General features: G+C 45.4%; 1 protein-coding gene across 2 annotated transcripts; it reads left to right on the top strand.

Annotated features, from left to right (window-relative positions):
* Window positions 1-540: 540 nt before the first annotated feature.
* On the top strand, window positions 541-17817 carry LOC107542553 (sodium-dependent serotonin transporter-like). Of its 2 annotated transcripts, XM_087824152.1 has the most exons (14): window positions 541-883; window positions 3030-3164; window positions 3593-3812; window positions 4578-4716; window positions 5286-5420; window positions 5781-5884; window positions 6979-7106; window positions 7364-7476; window positions 8147-8278; window positions 9299-9398; window positions 10817-10917; window positions 13749-13916; window positions 15196-15278; window positions 17743-17806. In XM_087824152.1, exons 1-14 carry the CDS (start codon window positions 541-543, stop codon window positions 17804-17806), a joined length of 1965 nt encoding a protein of 654 aa, XP_087680278.1. The 2 variants fall into 2 exon arrangements, with proteins under 2 accessions (XP_087680278.1, XP_016075359.2); XM_016219873.2 differs by lacking the exon at window positions 15196-15278 and having other exon boundaries at window positions 17743-17817.
* The last annotated feature ends 7638 nt before the right edge of the window (window positions 17818-25455 follow it).

The following is a 25455-nucleotide window of genomic DNA, read 5'->3' as shown; positions in this document are numbered from 1 at the left end:
TGTTGATTTTAGAGAGAGCACAAGGAAGAGAGAGAGTAAGAGAAACATTGATGAGCTGCCTCCCACACGCACCCCAACTGGGGATCGAACCCAAAACCGAGGCATATGCCCTGACCAGGAATCGAACCAGCGACCTTTTGGTGTATAGGACGACTGTCAACCAACTGAGCGACAACAGCCGGAACTGATGCTTGTTTTTTTGTGCTTTGTTTTTCCTTCTCAAATTACTTGATTGTGGTTTGATAGCTTGTATAGGTTGAAAAGTGCAGTTGACTTTATTGACTCTCACCTAGCAAACAGGATGTCTCACATTTAACAGATGCACCTGTAATCCCATTAACCAGCGTAGTTTAAGATGTCTGATGAGTTAATACAAAGCCAAGTAAAATGCCTAATTCTGTTCTCCTTTCCCTGTGTGCTTTTCCAACAGAGCTCTCAATCCCATTGATATAAAGCTCTGAGGACCCCACAGATCGTGCAACAAGAATTCAGTTCAGGTCCTCGGCAGATGGGTGTCGGTATCATCTATTAGCCAGCAGGATGGACAGCACGTCCTTAAATTCCCAGGGGGAGCTGGCAGTGTGTAAGGATGGAGAAGACTGTCAGGAAAATGGAGCTCTACGGAAGGGTGTCCCCGCCCCTGGGGAAAAGGTGGAGTCCAGCCAGATTGCCAATGGGTACTCAGCGGTTCCGAGCCCCAGTGCGGGAGATGACACTCAGCACTCCATCCCGGCTGCCACCACCGCCCTAGTGGCTGAGGCGCACCAAGGGGAACGGGAGACCTGGGGCAAGAAGGTGGATTTTCTCCTGTCGGTCATTGGCTACGCTGTGGACCTGGGCAATGTCTGGCGCTTTCCCTACGTATGCTACCAGAATGGAGGGGGTCAGTATCATGGGCCACAAGCAATCGTTTCTGTCTTGTTTATCTGATATGGGTCTGGGAACATGATTGCTTAGACTTAGAAGCTTATCTAAAAGAAGCCAACACTAAGTCGGCATGTCTGAGGCTCTCTGGGCTATGAAGTTGGATGAACTCTCCCAAACCTGACCTTAGCAGACCTGCAGCATCGTTCATCATCATTAGTGCTCCATTTATTGAAAGCTCGCTTCTCATCCCTGCGTTATCCAAGCTCCACATCTCCACCCAGTGAGATGCGGGGATGGCCAGCAGCGCTGTGCTGAGCTTCTTCACTCCTGCTGGCAGGTTCTGCTACGAGGAGCCCAGAGAGGGGAGATCTATGTAAGGAAAGAATTGGGAGGCAGTTCTAGAGTCCAGACCCTCCTGGGCCTTTGGACCTGTGTGAGATCAAAGAAGGGAGTCAGCTCAGGTCCAGAGTCTTAAGTTACAGTCTGGGCATGATCCAGAGCTAAACCCAGCCACAGCATGACATTAATGCCAACCCCAAGCCATGCATGGATGTGTCTTGTGTCTCTAACAAGAGGGTTAGGTTTTTGAGGCCAGAGACTATTTCTTGTTTCTCCTCCTACCCTCAAGGCCTCCACAGCAGTAAACTTGTAGATTATGAGAAACAGTAGCCGACTGCAGGCATGGATATGGGAGCCCCAGAGAGAGGAGTGAATAGGTATGGGGCCTCTGGGCCGACATTGGACTTGCTATCAGAATAGGGAAAAGACCAGAGGTGGGAGTCAAATCAGTCGGAATTTATTTTGACAGGAGCTCTGGCAACAGATTTGGGAGGGCAGCTAAAATGAAGTTTTGGGGGAGGGGTAATTCATTTGTGTCCATGGCCTGACACAAAGCTGCCTGTCTTTGCTGCTTTTAAGGGCCATGGTCCATGTAGCTGCAGAGGCAGTTCCTGCTGTGGGGGAGGGGAGCCCAGCACTCCCTGCCAGGGAGGAGCAGAGGTTGGAAGAACCTTATCTCCAGCTTGGGAGGACTCACCTTTAGCCTGAGTGTTACTTAAGGGGCTGGGTCACCAGTGCCATTTCCCCTACACTTGTTCCCTGTGGTGAAGCCAGGCAAGAAAACTCTTTGGACAAATGCCACCAAGAGAACACAACATGGTTCTTATTCTCAATCCAGATTTACCAGAGAGTGTAAGTTAGGTGGGACCTTTCTGAGCTGCACTGACTTCAGGTTTCTAGCTTCAAAGCTCTTTATGGGAGGGTAAGTTGCCTGGGAAAATCACAGGCCACCCATCCTTTGGGCTAAGACTCAGGCTGAAGGTGAGCAACTCTTAACTTGGCATTCCCACAGTCTGCCTCAGTCAGGAGAGCCAGGAGAGACCAGCATGGCAGCTCCACCCTTTCTCAGTCTGTGACAAACTACTCTGTTTAGCCACACCTCCCAAAGTGGCTCCAGAGGGAGCATTCTGGCTCAGTGGGATTATGGAAAACAGTTCACTATCAATAATCAAGTGTCCGGAGTCATGGATAATACGGATGAACAAAGATACTAATTTAGTGAGTCAGATCATTGCAGCTGTTGTACAGGTTGTCACAGGAAATCTGTTCCAAGGGTCCCAAACACTGCTCCATGTACTCTGTCTACTGCTGCTCCTGGCAAATCACCTGGGGAGCTTAACAATTTTTTGTTATAGCCATACCTGGAGCTTCTGCTTCAGGAAGTCTGGGTCAGTGCCTGTTTATAAGCCCACCAGGGATTATGGTGGCTAGATGGGTTTGGGGACCTCAGCTGTCCTCACCCCTGTCATTTTATAGGGGAGGAAATACTCAGAGAGGAGAAGTGGCCCCAGGACCTCCAGGCAGTTAGAAGTGGAGCTGGTCTCAGTGCCTGTTCTATTGACCCCCAAACCCAGATTTCTTTCCGTTTGCTCTCTGCCTCCTCCAAAACCTCACTCTCGCTGTGCAGCTATGTCTGCTACTGCTCCTGACAAAGCACCAAGAGCAGGGAGCACAGGGTGAGGTCACTCAGCATAAGGTGGCTCCATGACATTCAAGCATCAGTTGGCTCAGAAAATCCTGGTGTGGACCCTGGGGTGCCCATCAGTTGGGCCTTCCTGGGACAGATGTGGGCAGGGAGTAAAACTGTCTTTCATCTGCCTCAGGGGCATTCCTTATCCCCTACACCATCATGGCCATTTTTGGGGGGATCCCTCTCTTCTACATGGAGCTTGCGCTGGGCCAGTACCACCGAAATGGATGTATTTCAATATGGAGGAAAATCTGCCCAATTTTCAAAGGTAACTGAAAGGCATGAGTGGGTGGGTTTTCCAAGGAAGGGATGATTTCCATCAGCAGATGGGGCTGGGGACCTCCTGGAATCAGTTAGGCCTTCAGTAACCCTGGGAGAAAATGATACAATAATTAAGTTTTTGACTGCTCAAGGGGTAAGAAACTGTTAAAGGGAAACAGAATAAATGGCAATTAAAAGTAAACTGAATAGAAAAACTTTAAAGCATTACAGCACACACACACATTTTCTGAAACATGTAACCTTGCAAATCCATGTAAGTCATTGATCACATTGCCACTTTTCCACTGCCACCTGCAGTCTTTGGGGAATGAACTGAATGGCAGCCCCCACACTGCCCCTCCCCAGCTGCAGTGCCCTCCACTGCCCTGTTTCAGTCTCCCCCTGTTGGGCTCCTTTTACGCTGGCCTCCCACAGGGCTGGGCTACACCACCTGCATCATTGCCTTATACACCGCCTTCTACTACAACACCATCATGGCCTGGGCCATCTACTACCTCATCTCCTCCTTCACTGCCCCGCTGCCCTGGACCAGCTGCAGGAACTCCTGGAACACTGGCAACTGCACCAACTACTTCTCGGAGGACAACATCACCTGGACACTCTACTCCACGTCCCCTGCCGAGGAATTTTACACGTAAGTGCCTGGAAGTGAGGGGGTGGTCTGTTGAGGGCAGGACACACCCTTGGGGTTTGGCCCCAGGCTGGTCTGGAGTTGGGGGACTCTATTTTGAGTGCTCCATAACCTGGCCCTCTGTGCCATCCGGTCCTTTCTGATGTGCCATGCCAGGTGGTCCCAATGTGCCCAGGATGATCCTCACCTTCACATTCTAAAACTACTTCCCTGCTCCAAAACCACCTTTCTTCCCAGGCCCTCCTCTCAGCCCGTGTCTTAGCAGCCAGGCTCTGACAACTTCAGTAGTTTGAAACTATTCACATAGGGTCTGGTTTTATATGTTCACTTCATAAGTGGGATCTACCCTTTGGAAGAAGATGCCTGGAGCAGGGAGTATTCTTTAATGCTGAGATTTCAGGCAATGGCAGCCCAAAGAGAGTGTTCATTTGGGGTGGGGAAGGAGCCCAGCACACATACGAATCCTCATGTGCCCTAAATCCAGTCATGTCGGTCACATTTCCTAGTTGTTCAGGCTGAGCCAGGAAAGGAGAGACCTGAAGGCTGCCTTTAGGCTGAGCGTGTTTCCTGGGGCTGGTCAGCTGAATGTGCTGGTCTCTCCTTCAGGATGGGCAGAGCCAATCCCAGCTCTTGCTGAGGCTTAGTGACCACTTGGTGCTTGCAGCGCAGTGTCCATGTCTTCTCTTGGCACCTCCTCTGGGCATCACCGGCCATGCGCTCAAGTCACTGTTTGGACTATCTCCTGGGCCTCTCTTTCTTTCACTCCAGGCGGCACATCCTGCAGATCCACCGGTCTATAGGACTCCAGGACCTGGGGGGCATCAGCTGGCAGCTGGTCCTCTGCATCATGCTGGTCTTCGCTGTTATCTACTTTAGCATCTGGAAAGGAGTCAAAACATCTGGCAAGGTGAGGAAGACTCTGACTTCTGATCCAGGCCTGCCAAGGGGCCCCAGAGGATCTCAAACTCAGAACTCAGTAGCCCAGACAGCCACAGACATGGGGACATTGTTTCCTTCTACACCAGACACATTCCATGATGCTCAATTTCTCTTCACCAAACATATTAGAAAGCTCTAGAAATGGACCAATCTCAAGAGCCATTACATGATTTAAAAAAACATCTTTAACCCGCTGGTAGTGTCGCATCAATAATAGTGGCAATAACTTATTGAAACCCCTTGTGGACCATGTTCAGTGCTTTATATACACTGGCTATTGATTGTTTCCTGCGAGATCCCTTCCGCACTTACAGATGGGGAGTGGGTGTAGAGGTAGGTAGTGCCAGCAAGTGGTGGGCCAGATCCCTGTCTGATTCCAAAGGATGTGTTCTTTCTGCCATACCACCCTGCCTCCTACAATTACAGAAAGGGAAAAAAAGAAAGAAGGAAAGAAAGGTAGATCTCCTTTCTTGGAGGTTTTCAAGAATGAAAGACACCAACATCCATGTGGTGATAACCTGTGTTTCTTCCTCACAGGTGGTATGGGTGACAGCCACCTTCCCTTATGTCATCCTTTTGGTCCTGCTGGTGAGGGGGGCCACCCTCCCTGGAGCCTGGAGGGGTGTTCTCTTCTACTTAAAACCCAACTGGCAGAAACTCCTGGAGACAGAGGTAAGACAATGAGAAAAATGGTGTTCACCTATCCACCATTTTACTAAGTGAAGCTAGTCCTCTGAACAGGGCAGGAGCAACAACTAAAATTCGGGTTCAATGGCAAGTCTGCAATGATGCTTTAAGTCAGAAATACAAGCATGAAAAGTATAGTTGAGGCCCCTGGGTTGGTTTATGATTTCGTGATAGGAAAAGAAATCACATTTTTTGCACCTGGTATGTGGCCATCCCTGGAACGAGCCTTGAGACCTGTTTCTTTGTGTCTGTACATAGCCACATGGAGGCACAAGGGCACTGGCCCTGCTGGCACCTGGCATTGGCCCAGGTGTCAGCCCTCACCCTACCTCTGCTTTGTTCCAGGTGTGGGTGGCTGCTGCCTCTCAGATCTTCTTTTCTCTTGGCCCTGGCTTTGGGGTTCTACTGGCTTTTGCTAGCTACAACAAATTCAACAACAACTGTTATCAGTGAGTATCAAGGGCTCCCAAAGCAAAGCTTAAAGGTGGGGTGAGTGTAAGTCAACTTGTCTGGAGGAAGGTGATTGAACCAATGGCCTCAAACCTGGCTAGGCTCAGGCCATGTTGACACTGTGATCCTCAGGGGTGCCACAGGTCCCTGGCCAATTCACCCACGGCCAGAGCCTCACCCGGGCCACTCTGGAGTTGAGAGAGGCCCCAGGCCACTTCTGTTTTGTGAGTCTCTGTATACTAAAAAAAAATAATTAAGAAATTGTAAAGCAGGTTTTCAAAAATTGCAACAGACATTAAATGTTTAGATTTAACTTATTGTACTTAACAACACAATTATAATGTGATAATTTGTTTATGTATATATACACAAAAAGTATGATTGAACTATTTTGATCAACACAAAATGCCATAATTTTTGTGGCAAAATCTCATTTCAGAAATGTTGATGAAACAGAGAGCATTGCACCAATTATGACTTAAATATCACTCACCTTTAGAGTTGACTTGGTTTTAATGTTCTATCACAAATGGCAAGGTACAGCAAGCAAATTATGCTCTTCATAAGATAATTATAGAATTTATTATTTTTTTAACAAAAAGAATTCACATGCACCCCAAGCAACATGGCCTTGCATTGGGACACCAGCCAGGAGTCCAATGATGAGCTCTTCTGTTAAAAGGGTATCACTGTGGCAGTCTTGTAACCTCATTTGTACATAATGTCAAAAGTCTAAATCTGAGGACTTCACAAATGTAAGGCCAAGGTCCCCTTCTGGCTCCCATTCCAAACCAGGCCCTGCTTCACAGCAAGCTTTCTTTGATACTGAGAGGTCTGTGCTGTGCTGAATCACAACAGGACCATATTTTAAAACCACCCCTGACCTGCTTCCTCCCTGCCATGCATGATGATAATGGCAGCTTGTGCTTCAAGGCTGATCCAACCAGCCTGAGAGGCTGGGCGCTAGGAGACACCGGGACAGCCTTGAAGTCCCTGTGAGCTCAGCCCGCTCACCCTTGCCACAGCTGGAGGCGGATGCTCCTTAGACCCCTGACTTGGAAATGTCTCAGCCCCCTTGGGTTTTCTGCTCCAGAGACGCCCTGGTGACCAGCGTGGTGAACTGCATGACGAGCTTGCTTTCGGGATTTGTCATTTTCACGGTGCTTGGATATATGGCTGAGATGAGGAAGGAAGATGTGTCCGAGGTGGCCAAAGATGCAGGTAGGACCTTGGTTCTGTTTAGGTCCCTTGCTCCCACTGAATTGCTTTGCTGCTCTTTGGATCTTTTCAATATCCTTTTGAATGATTTATAAATGTTTCTTTTAAAATTTTCAAAGATTTTAGAAAAATGTAATGCCTTGGAGAGCTCAACCTTTTCCAGGGGTTCAGGCCATGTGCGGGTGGGGCAGCTCCCTTGGCATCCAGTACCGGGACCTTGAATGCACTGTGGCCCTCTCCCCTCTCCCGCTCTGCCTCAGGCCCCAGCCTCCTCTTCATCGCATATGCAGAAGCCATCGCCAACATGCCGGTGTCCACGTTCTTCGCTATCATCTTCTTCTTGATGTTAATCACGCTGGGCTTGGATAGCACCGTGAGTGAATGTGGAGGAAAATCTCAAACTGGGCGGAGGAAGGGGGAGGGGAAAGAGGAGCCTGTACCCATTCCCTCCCATCCTGGCCACCCCAGGTGGTGTTGGCTGCTCCCCCTGGTGTTCCCCCAGCCCCTGTCCACTCCTCATTGACTGCCCTTACCACCCTTTAGTACCTTAGAGACTCATCAATGGGATGACTGTGTTTATACACAAGCACGGGGGAGCGTCTCAGAAAATGTGAGCTGTTATTATCGTGCACTGAGACTGTCCTTTGACCAGATGGCAGTAGCTAAAGGCCAGGGCAAGGTCACTCTGTGTCTCAGTGCCCTGCAGCCCACATTCAGCTCAGTGCCTTTCACTTAGCGTGGAATGAGTCCCGGCTTTGAGTTGGCTTTTCTGGTGCAACCAAAGTCTCCCCAAGAGACCTCACATTAAAAAGTCCTGTCCATGTGCTATATTTTTTCCCCCTTCATGTCCTTAGGGATGGGTTCTAAATGACAGTGTAAACAGAAAAAGATATTTCCAGGGAGGGCTGGTGAGTAGAGGAACTGGTCATGATCAGCTTGACTGGTCACTCAGCAGTCATAACTCCTCCCTCCTGTTCACTGTCCTAGAAGGTAACAGATTTGTCCCAAAGGCTCCCCGGTGACCATCTGTGTGTCCCTCTCAGTTTGCAGGCTTGGAGGCAGTGGTCACAGCTGTGCTGGATGAGTTTCCACACATCTGGTCCAAGCGCCGGGAGTTGTTTGTGCTCGGTGTGGTCGTTACCTGCTTCTTCGGGTCCCTGCCCACCCTGACTTTTGTGAGTACCACGGCCTCAGTTTTGAGGCAGCTTCCCCAAGGGCAACACTACATGAAGCCGTCCCTTTCCTTCTGTCCCATGCTGTGCCCTGGCTGTGAGGCCAAAGGGAGGGCTTACAAAAAGTCATAACTGCTTATAAAAAATTTGTCATCAAGGGTAAAAAGAAAAGTTGTTTCTGCTGGCATCTGTTGTAGAATCTGTGCAAGGTATCTAGAGGCTCTTTGCATTTTACAGTAGATCCAACTAGATTTCAGACTTGGCAGAATATCTGGAAAAAAAACTAAGATTTGCTTTTCCAGTTTATTCCCAGTCCTTAGGGCTGCTTTCATGGCAATGGTGCCCTCATGTCCTGATGCGCAGAACATCTGGATGCTGGCATCTTATGTTTGTAATGTCACCTTGTCTCCTGAAGAGAACTTGCAATGGTGAAGAAGTCAGAACCTCTCCAGTGGTTTTTTTGTTTGTTTGTTTTTTGGTAACTGAAGCAAACACTGTAAAACAGGCATCAGAGAGTATCCACAGGTATCCCAGGCCTGTGTCCTGACTCAGGCATCCTCAAGCTATGACCCCAGTGTCTGTGGAGCTTTGGTGGGGTGGTGAGATCCTGAGCAGGACCCAAAGGTTGTGAGTTAGGACAGACTGTGACCAGTGTGCTTGATGGGTCTGGTAGTATTGTGGACTCTCTCAGATTCAGTCTTTAGGGACCGGGATTCTCCAAGGTAGAGTACACAGTAGGTGTTTGGGAAATTGAAGAAAGTTGATCAAGGCACTTATGAGTTTGTCTCTTAAAACTTAGTGGAGAGAGGAGACAAGAGGAGAGTGTTCCATAGGGAGGAAGAGGTGTCTGATGGGTGGAATCTGGCCCATTCTGAGAAGGCCAGTCCAAGGGATGCTTACACTAAGTCCAAGGTGGGCATTTTCCAGAGTTAGCCTTAGTTAAGGAGCTTCTCTTGGCCCCTATAGTAAAGAGAAGACAATGCCTCAGAGGGCCTTTGACCAGGGTCCTGATCTCCCTTCCAGGGAGGGGCCTATGTGGTGAAGCTGTTGGAGGAGTATGCCACGGGGCCCGCCGTGCTCACTGTCGCCCTGCTAGAAGCGGTTGCTGTGTATTGGTTCTATGGTAAGACGCTTCCTTCCACTTTTCTACATCCGCCCAAAGCCCCCAGAATAGAATAGAGAAGGGCTGATTTCGTGCAAGGCCACGGCAGTGTGCAAGATGTCACCTCCTAGTGGACCTGTAAGATAAGCTCAGCTGAGCACCTTCCTCAGAAACAGGTCCTCATCTCCTCCGCACTCTCTATAGCAGGTTGCCCCTTCCCTTGGGAGGATGTATTTTCCTTCTGAGTTTAGAAGTCTACCAGTGGAGATAGGCTGAAGCATTTCCCTAAGAGCTCATCCACAAAGGATGCCTGAGATACCAGCTGGCTCTAAGAACTGGACAGAACACAAAGAACTAGTGCACAGTGAAAGCATCTGCAGAGTGGACAATATCCCACTGTCATATAGAGTGGCCCTTGATTTAAAATTTGAAAGCCAGAGCTCCCCGTAGAGCCTCAAGGCAGAGTTTAGGAGCTTATCTGCTAGGGAAGAGGGAAGAATGTTCCAGTTTGGATTATGGGCCCTAGAAAACCCCTCTGGTCCTGGGACAGAATCCGATACAGTTGAAACTACCAGGAACACAGGGAGCGAGCTGATGTGGGTCCACTGGCAGACGTCCCAGGAGCCCCAGGGTGGGGGTGGGGAGGGCACAGGAAATTGAAGTGAAGACAACCAGGCTCAGAGATGCCACTCTTCATCTTCAAAATCAAGAAGGGATTACTTAATTCTGAAAATGTATTTATTTTCCCAGTTTCTATGATAATAAAGCAGCGTTAGCCTCTTTGTCATTATGCATAATATGAAGAAGGGGTCCTCATATTTCAAGTTGCATGTGAGGCCAGGTTTTTAAAAAGAAGTCGTCCCCCCCATCTCCTCAGCAATTCAGATGACAAAGTTCAAGTGTGTGAATCACTATAGACCTGCCCAAGGTATTGATTCTCAATTTCCCACCAGTCAGAATCTCACTTCTCACCACCATGCCAGTTACTTTTATAGAAGAACCTTGATTGTGATCTGGCGCATGAATGGGCCATACTGTGGTTAAAATTTTCTCTTGGAAGTTTCCAGTACATAGTTACATGGTCAAAGTCAGTCTCTGTCAAGCAGGCTCATCATTCCTAGACAAAATTTAACTCCCTTTCCTATAGTAACAATAAAATAAAATAGATGCCGAGATCTTAGAAAGGCACTGTGGGCACCAAGAGGCTTTAGGTTTCTCCTCAAATGTCCACGTATCCTTTCACTCTGGAGAAAGAACATTGTTTGCTATGAAATGAAGTTCTGTGACAAGTCACCCTGTCCCACTTCTAAGCCAGATTGGTGCCCTGAGGCCCTCCCATGAGAAATTTCAGAGCTGCTTCTCTCTCTGAGAATCAAGGGATCGGACAGTCCATGTCCTCTCACAGCCAACCAACCTCTTTCTCCTTCGGCTGATTGTAGGCATCACTCAGTTCTGCAGCGATGTGAAGGAGATGCTGGGCTTCAGCCCTGGATGGTTTTGGAGGATCTGCTGGGTGGTGATCAGCCCTGTGTTTCTCCTGGTGAGTTGTCATTTCCCTCCTCCTTCTGGCCCTGGAGAAAGATCCACTCAAACACTTACAAGAAATAAATTTTATTGAGGTGTAACATATATTCAGAAAAGGGTGCAAAGCCTAAGTGTACATCTCAATGAGATTTTATAAGTTAGGCACACTTTTGTAACCAAAACCATACCAAGAAACAAAGAGAAGACGGGAAGACCCTCTGCGTCCCCTCCCAGTCACTGTGCCCCCCATGGTTAACCACTCTTCTGATTCTAACACCACAGAGTCATCTAGGCCTCAGTCACCCCATTGCTTCCCTCCCCTGCTCAGTGATAATGATAGGTAACACTTACAGAACATGCAGCACCAGGCCAGACTTGGAGCAAAACTTACACCCATCACTCTTTTTAAATCCTCACAACAAATCTATGAAGTAGTATAGTTATAATACCGTTTTACATTTAAGGAAACTGAATCTTAGAGACAGTAAGTAAAGGGTCCGATGTCACATGAGCAGAAATTTTAACTGTTTTCAGTGAGAGGGTTGGTCTGAATCACCTTACCTGCGGTTACTAGAAGCCGAAGTCCTGACATAGATGGTTATTACCAGTGCTTCTCCATAATTTACTTAAATCCTTTCATTTGTTTTTCAAAGGAAGGGGAGACACTGAATTGGTTCCTGAGGGGAAAAGTTGTGCTCTTTTGTTTACATTTGCATTCCCCAGACAGCGAGGAAATGATGTCAAGGGCTAAAATTTGGGAGAGGCAACTGAGGCACCAAAACTCTCAGTAATCAAGATAAATGCTATTTTAAAGCAATATTTTTAAGGAATAAAAATTAATGCACCAAAAAAAACCCCTGATGAACAAAATATCAACATTTTAAATAGACAGGATCCGACCTTACTCCCAGGACCCTAATCTGGACAAGTCGGATCCTGTCTTTTTAACATACCACACTCAAAAATTCTTTACCTTGATTGCTGTTTTGGCACCACCTTAAGAGCTGGGCCAAAGGCGAATACCTCACGTGTGTCACCCTGATCCTGGCTGCGGCTTCTGCTGTTTTCATTTCTGTGCACTGCTGGCTGCCTAGCAGACCCGATGAACTCTTGGTGTGCTGCCTGTGAGTTCCGGTGCCCAGCAAAACCCACGTACAGATCTGGATTCAGACGCATTACTCATAATTCCTGCGATGTTTGCTGTACTCACTTCCCCTGAAGGCGAGTGCTCCAGGGCACGGGGAAAAGGAGGCCATTCTGCCTCCCACTTCTGGATTTACTTTAGATCCCCTGCTCTGGACTTTTTAAACAATAGTTTATTGATTTTCAGAGAGAGAGGAAGGGAGAATGAGAGGGAAAGAGAAACGAGAGAGCACAACATTGATTTGGTGCCTCTTGCAGTCCCCCTACCGGGGAGCAAACCAGCAACCTCCTGGTGCATGGGATGGCGCCCAGCCTACTGAGCCACACCAGCCAGGGCCCCTGCTCTGGGCTTTTTAAGGCCGCTTTAGGTAAATGATGAGTAGCTTACTAAAAATATTATTTTTCACTGAAGCCAAGTAACAAAAATATATATATTGTATACGAGCAAGGAGAAGCTGGGACATGCAAAGGGTATCTGAAGGCACATGTCCTGGCTGCAGCGGGAGCCTGAGGTCCCCCTGAACTGGTTGGATTTCATCAGAATGAGACCACTTACAGCAGGGATGGCTCCTAACCAGACCCCCTTTCCCTGTTCCAGAACTATCTTCCTTACTGGCCGAGTCTAGGAGTGAGGAGAGTAAGTCAGGGGAAGGTTTTGCTATTGTCCGGGCTCCTGTTTTGAAAGCTTCCTCCTGGACTTAGACTAACACTGTTTAGAAAATGGATGTGTATTTGACAGTTTCCCACTTTATTACCTGCAGACATAGAAAAAAGATATAAATAGATGTTTAACCACACAAATAATTGATAGTACTGCCTTGTTTATGACTATGAAATAATAAAATTAAATCAAGAGCATTAACAATTTCAGCACAGTGGTTACTAGGTAAAAACCGATATTTACACTCTCTCTGGAAACCAAACTGAAATAAGAAAACTCAGAAACTGGGTGTTGGGAGCACACCATGGAATTTTTCTTGGTCAAAATTCTCACTGAATTTTCAAGTAAAATGTGCATTATACTGTTTTTTCCTTCCATTATTTCTTTTATGACGAGGGCCTGTGGCAGGCAGGCATTCATTGTTGAAATGTCTCATGGCACAGCAGGCCTCATTGAAACCGCAGGCTAAGGCGCTTCATGCAGCCAGCAGACAGCTTGCGAGAAGGGGGCAGAAGGAACACGTACCCAGGAGCCTTATTATCTCTCCTGGACACAGGTACCTTCCATCTGGCCAAAACCAGCCGCAGCCAAGGGATGCAGGAGGAAATGAAAGCAAAGCAGAGAGGAGTAGGAAGCCTTAGGATTGGCAGTGGCCATGGAGAAGTCACCCACCTTATTGTTGCACCTTCTGATAAGAGGGGCCCAAACCACTTCTGTTGGATGCCAATCTCTTCCCCTTTGCCCTAAAGAGGGTGCTGTGATTCCCTTAAATAACATTCTGAGGCCTTAGCATCCCCACTGAGGAGGTTGAGGTAGGGGTAGGTGGTGGGGAGGAAAAATCAACATAAGCACCTGCTATTTTATTTTTGCAGAAAATTAGGCACAAAAATCAGTGAATTTTGTGTCAGAGCTCAACCTAAGATATGTCACATTTTAAGAACTTCCCTAAAGTATCTTAACTTTAAATTTGGTGTTCATGGTGTCAGAATTGTCTCTAGCTGCACAGATATTATTTTTAATGTTTCTTGGAATTTCTGTTTTAGTTTGTCATTTTCAGTTTTTTGATGACCCCACCACAGCTACGACTTTTCCAGTATAATTATCCTTACTGGAGTGTCATCCTGGGTTACTGCATAGGAACCTCGTCTTTCATCTGCATCCCCACGTATATGACTTACCGGCTGATCGTCACTCCAGGGACACTGAAGGAGGTGTGTGCTGGGGGGTGTGTGTGTGTTCAGACTGGTAATTGGGAGAAAGGAGTTTTTGAGTTATGCTCTATTCTCAGGAGATAAGTCCATCCCATGAAATTCACCTTATATATTTATATAACATACACCAGCAGACTCTAATGGCTGCCACTGTCAGGCATTTCCCATAAATCTCAAATACAACAGGGAAGGAGCAAGCCGATCACTTGGGCACATAGTGTGGGGGGGTGTAGCGTCCTAAACTTACCAGATAACTACTTTGCCTCCTGCTTGCCATTGGCACGGACATGAAATCAGTAGTGTTTGGGGCAATACATAAATTTTGATTTAAATGGAAATTATGGTGGGAAATGTCTAACAGCAGTATAATAAGGGCTATTTTAAAAGTCATCACTAAATAAGGATATTGCAATAACATCGTAGCTTTAGCTCAAGCCATTGGAGTTTAAAAAACAAAAAGTGGCCATTATAGCAAGATTCATTTCAGTAATTAATAATGGGCTGTAAAAATTTTAATCACAGAACCTGACAATTTGTATAAGAGTGTGTATTTTTCAAAGCGTCTTCGTGTAGATTATCCCATTTTGTTATCAAAATACCTTGTGAGGTGGATGGGCAGGTATTAGTAGCAGACAGTGATATGGAGGCTAAGAATAATACTGCTCAAAATGTCCTATTTCAGTGACTTGTCCAAGGACACACAGTACAGGAAGGCTCAGAATCTAGGTCTTCTGGTTCCTGGTCCAGTGCTTTCACTTTAGGTGCAGTTTCCCCTTTGTCCTCAATTTGCCATCAACAGTTTGCTAAATGTAGAAATTGGTGCTAGAGGTTAGGGAGAGATGAGCTGCCATTTTTGATCCTATGTTGCTAGAGTTAGTAACCTGAGTCACTTACAAGTCTGTGGGTGGGATAGGCTCCAAGGGGGAGAGTGATATTTGGGGAAAGCTGGAAGGGACGGTACTCTACAATGAACTGAGAACTGGGATGGACTGGCCTGTGGGCCTTCAGAAGCAAAACTCAAGCATGAGACCAACTCACTCATCTTCCTAAAACATTTAAAAAGAAACATGAAGCAAGGGAACATGAGGCAGTTAAACATCAGCTCTCTCTGAGCACTGAGCTCATTTCTTTTTCCAGATGGGAAAACTGAATGCTAGGTGAACAGAACTCTGCAAGGAGTTAGTAATTCCCTACACCCAAACCAGTCCTGCCACCACCTTGTTCCTCCCAAAGGGCCTTGGACTCTGGTGTTGCTTGAAGCACATGCTCAGACCTAGAGTCGCTGAATCTGTTTCTTCGGGTTGTCCTTTACCGCAGTCACAATGGTCCACTGGCTCTATTAACTCAAACCTGGAGGCCAAGGTCAGGGGTGGGAACTCGGGTTAATAAATGTCAGTATTCTTTGGTCAAAGACTGCACCTCGAATCTTTGTCATTTTTCTTGCAAATAGTCTCTGTTGGCCACAAGGAAATGTCACCCATTAGTAATAGAGGTAAGGCTGATTGTAGGGCTGTTAGTAATAGAAGCAAGGCTGATTATAGGGCCATTAGCAATAGAGGTAAAGCTGATTGTAGGGCCATTAGTAATAGAGGTAAGGCTGATTGCCATAGGCCACCAGATAGGGAACAGTGGGTTGCCAAGAAGCATACAGCCAGTCAAAGAAGATGGAGAGGGAAAGACTAGTCAGCCATAGCAAGTTGTTCACCTTCTCTGGGCCTTAGTTTCTTCATCTTTAAAATGTGCTCATTGGATTAACATTTCCCAAATGTTAATGTATTTGAAGGAGCAGTAGTTCCATGGGACATCATTGGCATTACTGCTGGGGGAAACAGTTCTGGAGAATGCTGCATTAGGACAAATTAAATAGGTTTCTTTATTGCAGGACTTTGCAAAAGCCTTATATACCCATGTGCATGTTTGATCTCTGAGAGGGGTAAAGCATGCCATGTTTTTTGCCAAGAACACCAAAGGACTATAATTCTTCGTGAATAGCATACTTGATGGTCTGTAACATTCTGTCTATGAGGGAGGAAGACTTCATATGAAATTTTGGTGTGAGTAAAAAAAAAAAGACTAAGAGAAAGGTAAATTTCTTAACTCTTTTGGCCCTGGCCATACACAAGGTTGGAATTTGTGGAGTGAGCCACGACTTGCTTAGCTGTAATTTGGAGGATGTCCCATGCACCTGGCAGCCTGGGAGTCTCAAAATTGGACTTATCAGCTTGATTAGGTCATTCTCAGAAGTCCCTGGTACTCTGCACAAAGATACTGGTCCTTAAGAAGTAAGCGTCCAAAGGTGATCCATTTCTTAGATAATCACCTTGCAGGGCTGGCCAATTTTGAGAGCAATAGTAGTTTGGCAACTGAAATGCTGCCAAAATATGAAAAACGAAGGTGGGCCTGGCATTTGGGGGATCAGCAGCCAGAAAGGCAGCAGACTGGGTGAGTGGGGGCCAGGGCACAAAAGCCAGATATTCTACTTTACAATGTGGTTCATCATGGGCCTTGCCTCCACCATACACCTTAGTGCTCTTCTCTTTCTGCACAACACTTGCGACCAGTTAGAGTGATCTGTGTCCAGTTCCCAATAAGCAAGACATAATTCTGTGTAATCAGGTTACATCTTCGATCAGTTACATACTCATCTGTGGGGATGGATGGTTTGTAAAATTTTGTTTCCTGTGACTTCACATGTCCAGGTAGCTGCTGAGCACTGCAGCAAGTCATTTTTAAATGGGTCTCCAGTGTGAGATTTCAGTATTTGAATATGATGGCCATTAGGAACACAACATGTACAATTCTGTGCATTTCATTAACTATGAGAATGGAACTTTCTGAATTCCATAGGCCCTGCTCCTTAAAGAAGAACAAACTCCCAGAACCAGGAAATAAAAAAAATTGAAGGGGACGACGTACTTTTTCAATCCAAAATAAAAAGAACAAGTAGTAGAGCTTCATCTGAAGTCAATGAATCTAAAGATGCTTTCAGATCTAATTTTGCCTGCCTACCACACAGACAGACTTTTGCCATGAATGGTTTTACTAAGTGACTTAGCAAGGATTCTCCTAAGCCTCTGCAGTGCTGCTATTTCCCCTGCTCCGCATCCCCGAGCTGCTTCATGTCACCCTGATGCTTTTACAAGGCGGGCTGTGTATGTCACACACAAGCCCAAGCATACTTCAGATCTGCCTTGAAGCTCCCGTGTGCCTCAGCTGTCCCTGATGTAAAAATTCTCAGCCTTTTCCCTGTATGAGTACAACATCAGCATGAGGTTACTTTAGGAGTGATTTCAGTGGTCACATCTTTTTAATTACGTGATGATTTGCACCCTTGTATGGTGGATTCCTTAAATCAGTAACATCCTGGCTGATGCCCATGTGGATTGTGCCTGTAGTGTGTGTGCAGGGCTGAGGGCAGGGGAGGGGGCCAGGATCCAGCACACACCCTGCTCCCCAAGCCCTGTGTGGCCACACAAAGCCCCCACCTCCACCCGTTCCAGAGAAAAAGATGCATTTTCCCAGGTGGTCAGAGGCATGTTATAGGCCAGCAGAGGTTCTATTGAAGGCTCATCATTTTCTCCCATTAGTGATATAACGACTTGCATAATTAGTTTACAGATGCTTATAGTTCCTAAATATTCCATTTTAATTCACACTTGAGAATAAGGTAGAAATTCCTTTCTTAAGGAAAGTCAATGAGACTATTCCAACTTACTATTAAATGCCATTAAACTGCTTTCAAACTTTGTTTTAATATTAATGTTGAAATATTTTTTCAATATTAAGTTACAAGAATGTTTATAACATCATATTTTCTTCCCAACAGCGTATTGTTAAAAGTATCACTCCAGAAAAACCAACAGAAATTCCCCATGGGGACATCCGCTTGAATGATGCATAAAAGGCTTCGATGAGAGGAAAGTGGCTTTCCAACAACCTTTCCCCCCCACCCCAGTTCTGACAAGTCGCACCACCTTGTCCAGTGAATGAGTTTCCAACTAAACCTAACAATGGAAGGCCTTCCTTCACAGAGACACAGTCCCAAAAGACCGTGGTGCTCGGACTCTCACGGCCTCCAGCCACTTCTTTCTGTGAAATTTCCTGGACATATTAGCACATTAGACTCTGTGATGCACCTGAACTGGACTGCCTTGGATGCAGGAGGGTGTATATGAAGGTGATGAAAACCACCACATAACCAGTTAGGATTAGGTTTAGAATCAAGTCTGTGAACATCTCCTATACCATTTCCTGTTATGATCATTGGTACTGTGGCAGGATAGTAAGAAGCTATGGAAATTCCTTGACAAGTGGAATAAGGGAAACTGAGACAAGATAATTAAACAAGGCCAAACAATTTGAGCAATTTACAGCCAGCTGATGAATCACAAGGTTTTAACTTCCCTAGCCAAGGACACTTAGGAGCGAACTGTTTATACATTCCAGACCATCCTAGGACAGACCAGACTTCGCCCCTGTCCCTCCTCAATGACATTCTTTAAAAATAAAACTAACCAGAAAATATCCCTGACCCCCTATATGAACATTTTGATGAATCAACCTATTGAAGGACACACCTGGAAAACTAATGAATATTCTGTTAAGACCCTCACCTGAGACCTCCCCTAGAAGTCCCACCTGCCAAAGAAAGATAAAAAGCCTCAAGACAAAGGACCCACAGTGCACTCTCACTAGAGCACATCCTTGCCTTGTATCTCTGCTCTCTTTCTCCTAAACTCTAAGGGTCCCCAAAAGGCTTGCAACCAGGGGAGCAGCAGGCAGCAGCAGCTCGTCCCGGGCTTACCCCCTGAACCTGTCTCCAAGGTCCCCTTTTCTCTGACTTTCCAGTGAGCTAACAACAGCCCCACCTTGGCTCACTTCTATTACTGTGATTTCTATTTCTCAGTGAGCCAAAGCAATCCCACCTAGGCTCTCTCTTGTTGCCTCTTCTACCTTAAGCCCTTCCTTTGTTTCACTGTCCCAGCTTTAATAAACAGACTCTCAAAATCACCGGGACTCGTATTGTAAAATCTTTCCGGCACAAAGTCAAGACCCCACACACTACCAGCCTGCTTGAGGAGACCTGCTCCAGGCCCAGATCCCGTCTGGTAACAGTGCCTGACATCGGTTTGCTTCTAAAGTTTTTACTGTTCATGGATGCATAAACCATGTAGAAGGCAGGGATGCTGTCTTGCTTGCCATATATTTTCTGAGTAGCATAGAATTCCATAGCTGTGTCTACTGGAACTCTGTCAGCCATGTGCCACTGGGGAGTCAGGAGAGGAAGATGGAAGAAATTAAACTGAAAAATAGTGTGTACAGAGGAGCATGTGTGTCTGTGTGGACTGCTGTTTCAGTGTAGCCTTATCTTTATTCCAATACTTCCGACTCATTACAAACTATATAAATTTCCTCTCATTTTTCTTACATTAACAAATTCTACCTACTCAAATTGGGTGTACGTTATTACTTCAAGGGCATAATTACTACAACAGGCTCTGCCACCTTCAACTTTTCCAGGGACATTACTTGAGCCCACACACCTTCCTTTATGGGCCAGCCTTTAGCATTTGTTAAACTTTATTGCCATCTTTCTGTCTCTCTGCACTAAACATTTAGGATAACGTTCCACAGGCAAATCTAGCCTATTTTGTTAGTCACTGTGGCTTAACTGTGAACTGCTTTGGAGATGGATATTGACAAAGGCATCTTCGGTGTTCAGTGGCTATCCAATTTAAGCTCTGTGTACTCCAAGTAACTTGAGTTTCACCGTTGAGGTTACTTTGCTTTGTGAAGAGAAAAGAGATCCAGTTCTCACTTGTAGGGTACATAGATTTGGCACCGTAACCTAAACCAAGGTCATCCTCAATCCAAAAGTAATTGGAGTGTCTGGGATATCCTTAAAATAAATGCCCTTCCTCCAGCCCCTTGACCCTTCCTTGTTCACTACCAGGATTGTGAGCCCTGCAGATAATTCTCAAGATTGAGTCTAAGTAAAGTTGATTGGAAAAGGGTCAGTTAAATGAATAACCTTTCACAATCCACATATAGCCCTTAATACAGATCAAGTAAGTTGAGCTTCGCTTCAGTGGTGTATGAGTCTCAGATGCACAGGTAAAGAAGCAAACTTTACCTTATGTGAGATTTTCTTATCAAAATCCTAAAGGGCATAAAGCCTAGTCAATGATGAAACAACTCAATTATCTAGCTCCATATCCCTTCAGGCCTATTTATAAATCAAATTTAATTCTAACGACCTCATAGAAAACATGGAAAGAAGATCCACATAAAGGAGGCCTGGTTTCATTCATTTGTAGTTCTTCCTCCCTTGGGATACTTCCCCCACAATCTTCCCTGCCCATCTTCTTGTATTCCCCTTACATTCTTCTATTTCCGAGTCCTTGCTTTTTCCAAGGTATTTTCCTTACAGATGATACTGGCTGAGTTTTCTGAACTATTACAGGAAAGAGGAGGGGGATTTAAAAATATTCCCTACTGACCTACCTTCATTATCTTCAGTCTTTCATTGCTTCTTGCTACCTCATTTCCATTCTCCGTTTTCTAGCATACTTAAAGGCAGCATTCTATTAGGGGCAGCATATTCAGTGGTCAATAGCTTTGCAAATCTTAACAACTTGCTTTATAAAGGTATTTGGATATGGGTTCTCCCCCATCCCACACACACTTATGCATTCTTCAAAGATAACATTTTTTTAAAAAGCACCCTTTCAAACAGAATTAGAGTTTTGCCAAAACAGGTGTTAAGGGAATTATATAGATGTTTTGAAAAGTTTTTAAACCTCACCAGATTTTTAAAAAATTCAAAATCTCCGTTCCACATAGTTTGCACTTACTTGGCCCCTATTTATCAATATTACTATGGATTTTTTTTAAGGAACACTTAGGAGTAGGTAGATGGACTTTAAAATAATCTTTTAAAGAACTTTTACATCTAACATAGCATTTATATAAAAGTAAAAAATAAAAATGGAATTGAATTGTAAAGTTACTTACATACTAGAGTTAATTTTTTTTTGCTGTTTTTAAAACCATAAAACTCCTAGAAGAAAATATAAGCAGTAAAATTTCAAACATTTTTTAAAAATATGTTTTTATTGATTTTAGAGAGTGAGGAAGGGAGAGGGAGAGAGAGAGATGGAAACCTGGATGAGAGAGAAACATCAACATCAGTCTGCTTCCTGCATGCCCCCTGCTGGGGATGGAGCCCAAAACCTGGGCATGTGCCCTGACAGAAAATCGAACCAGCAACCTCCTGGTGCATGGGTCAAGGCTCAACCACTGAGCCATACCTGCAAGGCATCAAACATTTTTCATAGCTATATTTTTTTCTGATATATCTCCTCATGCAAGGGGAAACAAAGGAAAAAATAAACAAATGAGACTACATCAAACTAAAAAGGTGTTGCACAGCAAAGGAAACCATCAACAAAATGAAAACACAACCCACTGAATGGGAGAACATATTCACCAATGATACATCAGAGAGGGGGTTAATATCAAAAATTTAAAAAGAACATATACAACTCAACACCAAAAAACCAAACAATCACATTTTAAAATGGGCAAAGGACCTGAACAGACACTTCTCCACAGAGGACATGCAAATGGGCAATAGACATATGAAAAGATACTCAATTTAATCACCTGAGAAATGCAAATTAAAACCACAATGAGATATCACCTCACACCTGTCAGAATGGCTGTCATCAATCAATCAACAAAAATAAGTGCTGGTGAAGATGTGGAGTAAAGGGAACCCTCATGCACTGTTGGTGGAATTGCATATTGGTGCAGCCACTGTGGGAATATATATTTCACTTCTGAGGCTATACCTAAAGAAATCCAAAACACTAATTCGAAAGAATATATGCATCCCTATGTTCATTGCAGTGTTATTTACAATAGTCCAGATTTGGAAGCAGCCCAAGTGCCCATCAGTGCATGAGTGGATAAAAAAGCCTTGGTACAGTCACAATGGATTACTACTCAGCCATAAAAAAAAAAGGAAATCTTAGGTTTTGTGACAGCGCGGGTTGACCTGGAGAGCATTATGCTAAGTGAAATAAGCCAGTCAGAGGAAGACAAGTATATATGATTTCACCTATATGTGGAATCTAACGAACAGTATAAACCAACAAACAAAATAGAAGCAGGCTCATAGATCCAGAGAGCAGACTGACAGCTGTCAGAGGGGAGGGGGTTGGGGGGCTGGGTGAAAAAGGCGAAAGGATGAAGAAAAGAAAAACTCACAGACACAGACAACAGTGAGGAATATGATGTATCCTCAAGGTGAGACACAGTCACATAGGTACATGAATGACATTCATGCTTGACTCTAGAAGAAAGAAAAAGCCTCCGAAATCCTTAAGAAGAGTCAGTAGCTGTGAACGAGGCCTGGGAATGAGAACGGGGGTGGATCTGGCTACAGAAAAGTAGCAGGAGGCTGAACAGTGATCCAGGTGAGGGCCGAGGCTGGAGTGAGAGCAGGGCGAAGGTGGAAATATTACAAAGGAGAATTTTGTTGGCAGATTGACTCTGAGGACAGAAGAGAAGGGAGAAGGTGAAGATGACACACAGGCCAGGAATTGTCCCTCCTGACTACTGGCTATTGTAATGTTCTCACCGACCAGGGACTTGGACTAATACAAAGAGGCTGTTTTCTTCTAAGCTATTCTCCTAATTATACAGAGGCTACACTCCAGGCTAATTTGATATGTAAAATATTGAGTTTACTGAATAGATAAAACAGGGAACTGATTTGTCTCACAGAAAGTGAAGTCTTGAGCTCTAGCCTTTGCCCGTTTGCTCGAGTCACAGATGTGCGCCCTTCTTCCTTCTTACTCCCTTCCTGTCCCCCAGCTCCCCACAAAGGAGAACAGACGGACTGCTACCAACATCTGCCACACTTCCTTTTCTCTCTCTCTGCCTTTCCTTGGCCTCTTCTGCTGTTTTTTTCACTGGCTTACCCAGGCTCCCTCCTCCATCTGCGCCTTTAGCTGGCACTGGCCAGTTAACCAGGCCGGGTCTGACAAACAGCCAGCTACTGCTACTTTGGCCTGCATGTGTCAGAAAGCTGCCAGGGCCACTGTACCTGCAGGACGCACCTCCCACCCACACCCACACCCCAAGAAAGGGGCCAGCACAAGAGAGATAGAGTGAATGATGGTATGGGGGTTACGAGCCCTGGCTTAGTGGTCAGGAAGACAAATGGCCTCTGGTAAGTTATGTCACCTTTCTGAGGTTCAGGCTTCACATCATAATATGCGGATGATAATACCCCCTCATAGAGTTGTGAGGCTTACTGCCACACTGCATTAGCACCAGTGCCTCACCTTGCCTACTTTTTTTAGCAGTTTGCTAAACCAGACCTGGCAAGAGAAAAGCCATCAGCAGGTGGGTGGCAGGGCACAGAGGGTAAACCATGGCTTATTTCCCAATTCCAGTGAGGACTCAGACTACTTCCAAGGCTCTGTAAACTGCCACATACCTAGCCCCACTTTGGGAAGCAATCTAGTATGGATAATCAGAGCCTTCTCTTCTAGAAACTGAGAGTGTTTCCACTGGTGGAATTCAATTTCTGGTGCACATGGCCCAGTGTCCAGGTGCCAAGTCAGAAGGAGCTTGAGGCTTCCTTGAATCCCCTTTTCTGTCCTTAATGGTGAGAAACTGAGGTCAGGGAGACTTAAGGTCATGTGGTTAAGTTGGTTCCTTGATGCCAGGATACTGAATCACAAATCTCTCTTGCAGTGGTAAAACCCTGTGATCAGCAGCTTAGACTATGGAAACAGGCTTGGGTTTGAATCCCAGCTCTTCCTTTGATGAGTTGCACAACTTTGGGCTCTACAAATCAGTTTCTTCACCTGTAAAATGAATGTCATCATAACACATGGACACGAAAGCATTCAATAAGCATGCTGCTTTTTGTTATCATTAATAGGTGCAAGAAAAAGAGCCCAAGAGCAATCAGGGCTGGTTGGGGCTTAACTCCAAGCTTCACTATAATCTGTCTTGTTCTCAAGCTTCACCATCTTGCAAAGCCAGCTAAGACTGAGGCAGGCTGTCCTGGCTTTGCACCATGATTCTAGTCCAGATCTTTTTTCATTTGTTTTTGTTAAATATTTAATACATACAGTAGGGACCTATATACCCACCACTCAACTTAAGAAATAGGACACTGGCATTACCTTTACGCCCCGTCACGCCAATCCTACTCCCTGGTAACCATTCTCCTGAATTTTATATTTATTGTTCCCTCCCTTGGTTTGACCATATATGCATGCATCCTAAATTATATATTAGTTAGTTTTACATGTCTTTAATCTTAATATAACTGGAATCATGCTATATGATCTTCTTTAACTTGTCTTTATAGCTTAAATTATTTTTGTTATTTATCCATACTAATGCGATTGTAGTTCACTCTTTTTCACTGTTGAATAGTACTCCATTGCGTGGATATGCCACAAAGAATGCATTCATTCTCTTGTTGATGGGAAATTGGGTTATTTCCAGTGTTGTTTTATTTTCTATTAGAAATGGTGCCTCAATGACAATTCTTGCACACAACATTGGCGTACAAGGAATACTCTTCGTGCTCAGTTATGTCTATGACCCATGCTGTGTCACAGGTATGTATGTCATTGCACCTACTTATAGTTATTGGCAGTGTACAGGAGTTCTCAGTTTTCTTTAAGGTTGGAATTATCCATTTTTCATCTGTGAATCTAGTGCTTAACTAATTTCTACACTGTGCCGCGTAGATAGAGACTGAGCTGTTTACCACGGTATGTTGCTCCCCATGGGGTGTGGAAACCATGTTTCGTGACTTCATTCCTCTTGAAAGTATCAGCTAAGACTTGGGGTCTTCAGCTTCCGTGCTTGCGGCTGACCTTCTTGGGAAGCCGGCGACACCTGCTGAGTGGTCGGGGCAGGCTGGAACACTGTGGCTGTCACGCTACACACCGCATGGGGCAAAATGTCCAGCCTGGAAAAGCAGACTCTCATTTTCATCATGTCAGACTAAATACAGTAAAAAGAAGAAAGGCAAGTGGCTGTAAAAAGAAAAAGCAGAAGTGTAACTCTTGCCCTTGGTCTTTTTCTCTGGGGAAATAAGAAGTTGCCTGTCCAGGTGCTGAGCAGAGTTGTTGGCTGAGAGAAAAGTCAAGCGGCCGATGGGGTGCCCTTCCCAGTAACGCAGCAGGGTCAGGCTGATGACCATCACCTCGTTCAGTGGAGCTTGGCTTCTCTGGCCCTTGATGACATTACACGTGCCTTAATCACCCTAGACTACTGGTTTCAGCCAGCAACTCTGGGAAGAGGATGGGCTGAGGTCTAGAGCTCCTTCAGGATACGTTGCAAAACACCTGAGCTCCTAGTTTGGGGAAAATAAATGATGGGAGTTGGCAAGAGTTCACATTTTTCTCCCGAAAATTGTCTGCCCTCTTGCTGGCCTGGCCAATTCAGTGGCTTGGCCAAGCAGAAGGGCCCCACCCTTCAACAGCTCTGAGGCTTCAGCTCT

This window comes from Miniopterus natalensis, chromosome 14 (assembly GCF_054644295.1).
Source record: "Miniopterus natalensis isolate mMinNat1 chromosome 14, mMinNat1.hap1, whole genome shotgun sequence".
Lineage (NCBI taxonomy): Eukaryota > Metazoa > Chordata > Mammalia > Chiroptera > Miniopteridae > Miniopterus > Miniopterus natalensis.
This window is presented reverse-complemented; position numbering and strand designations above follow the sequence as displayed.

What these genes read in the sequence shown, in the direction of transcription:
- LOC107542553 (XM_087824152.1), top strand. Translation starts at nt 541, where the DNA reads ATGGACAGCACGTCCTTAAATTCCCAGGGGGAGCTGGCAGTGTGTAAG. An exon ending in CGCTGGGCTTGGATAGCACC is followed by an intron (nt 7,477 to 8,146) that starts GTGAGTGAATGT and finishes TGTCCCTCTCAG; the next exon opens with TTTGCAGGCTTGGAGGCAGT. An exon ending in ACTCAAACCTGGAGGCCAAG is followed by an intron (nt 15,279 to 17,742) that starts GTCAGGGGTGGG and finishes TCTTCCCAACAG; the next exon opens with CGTATTGTTAAAAGTATCAC.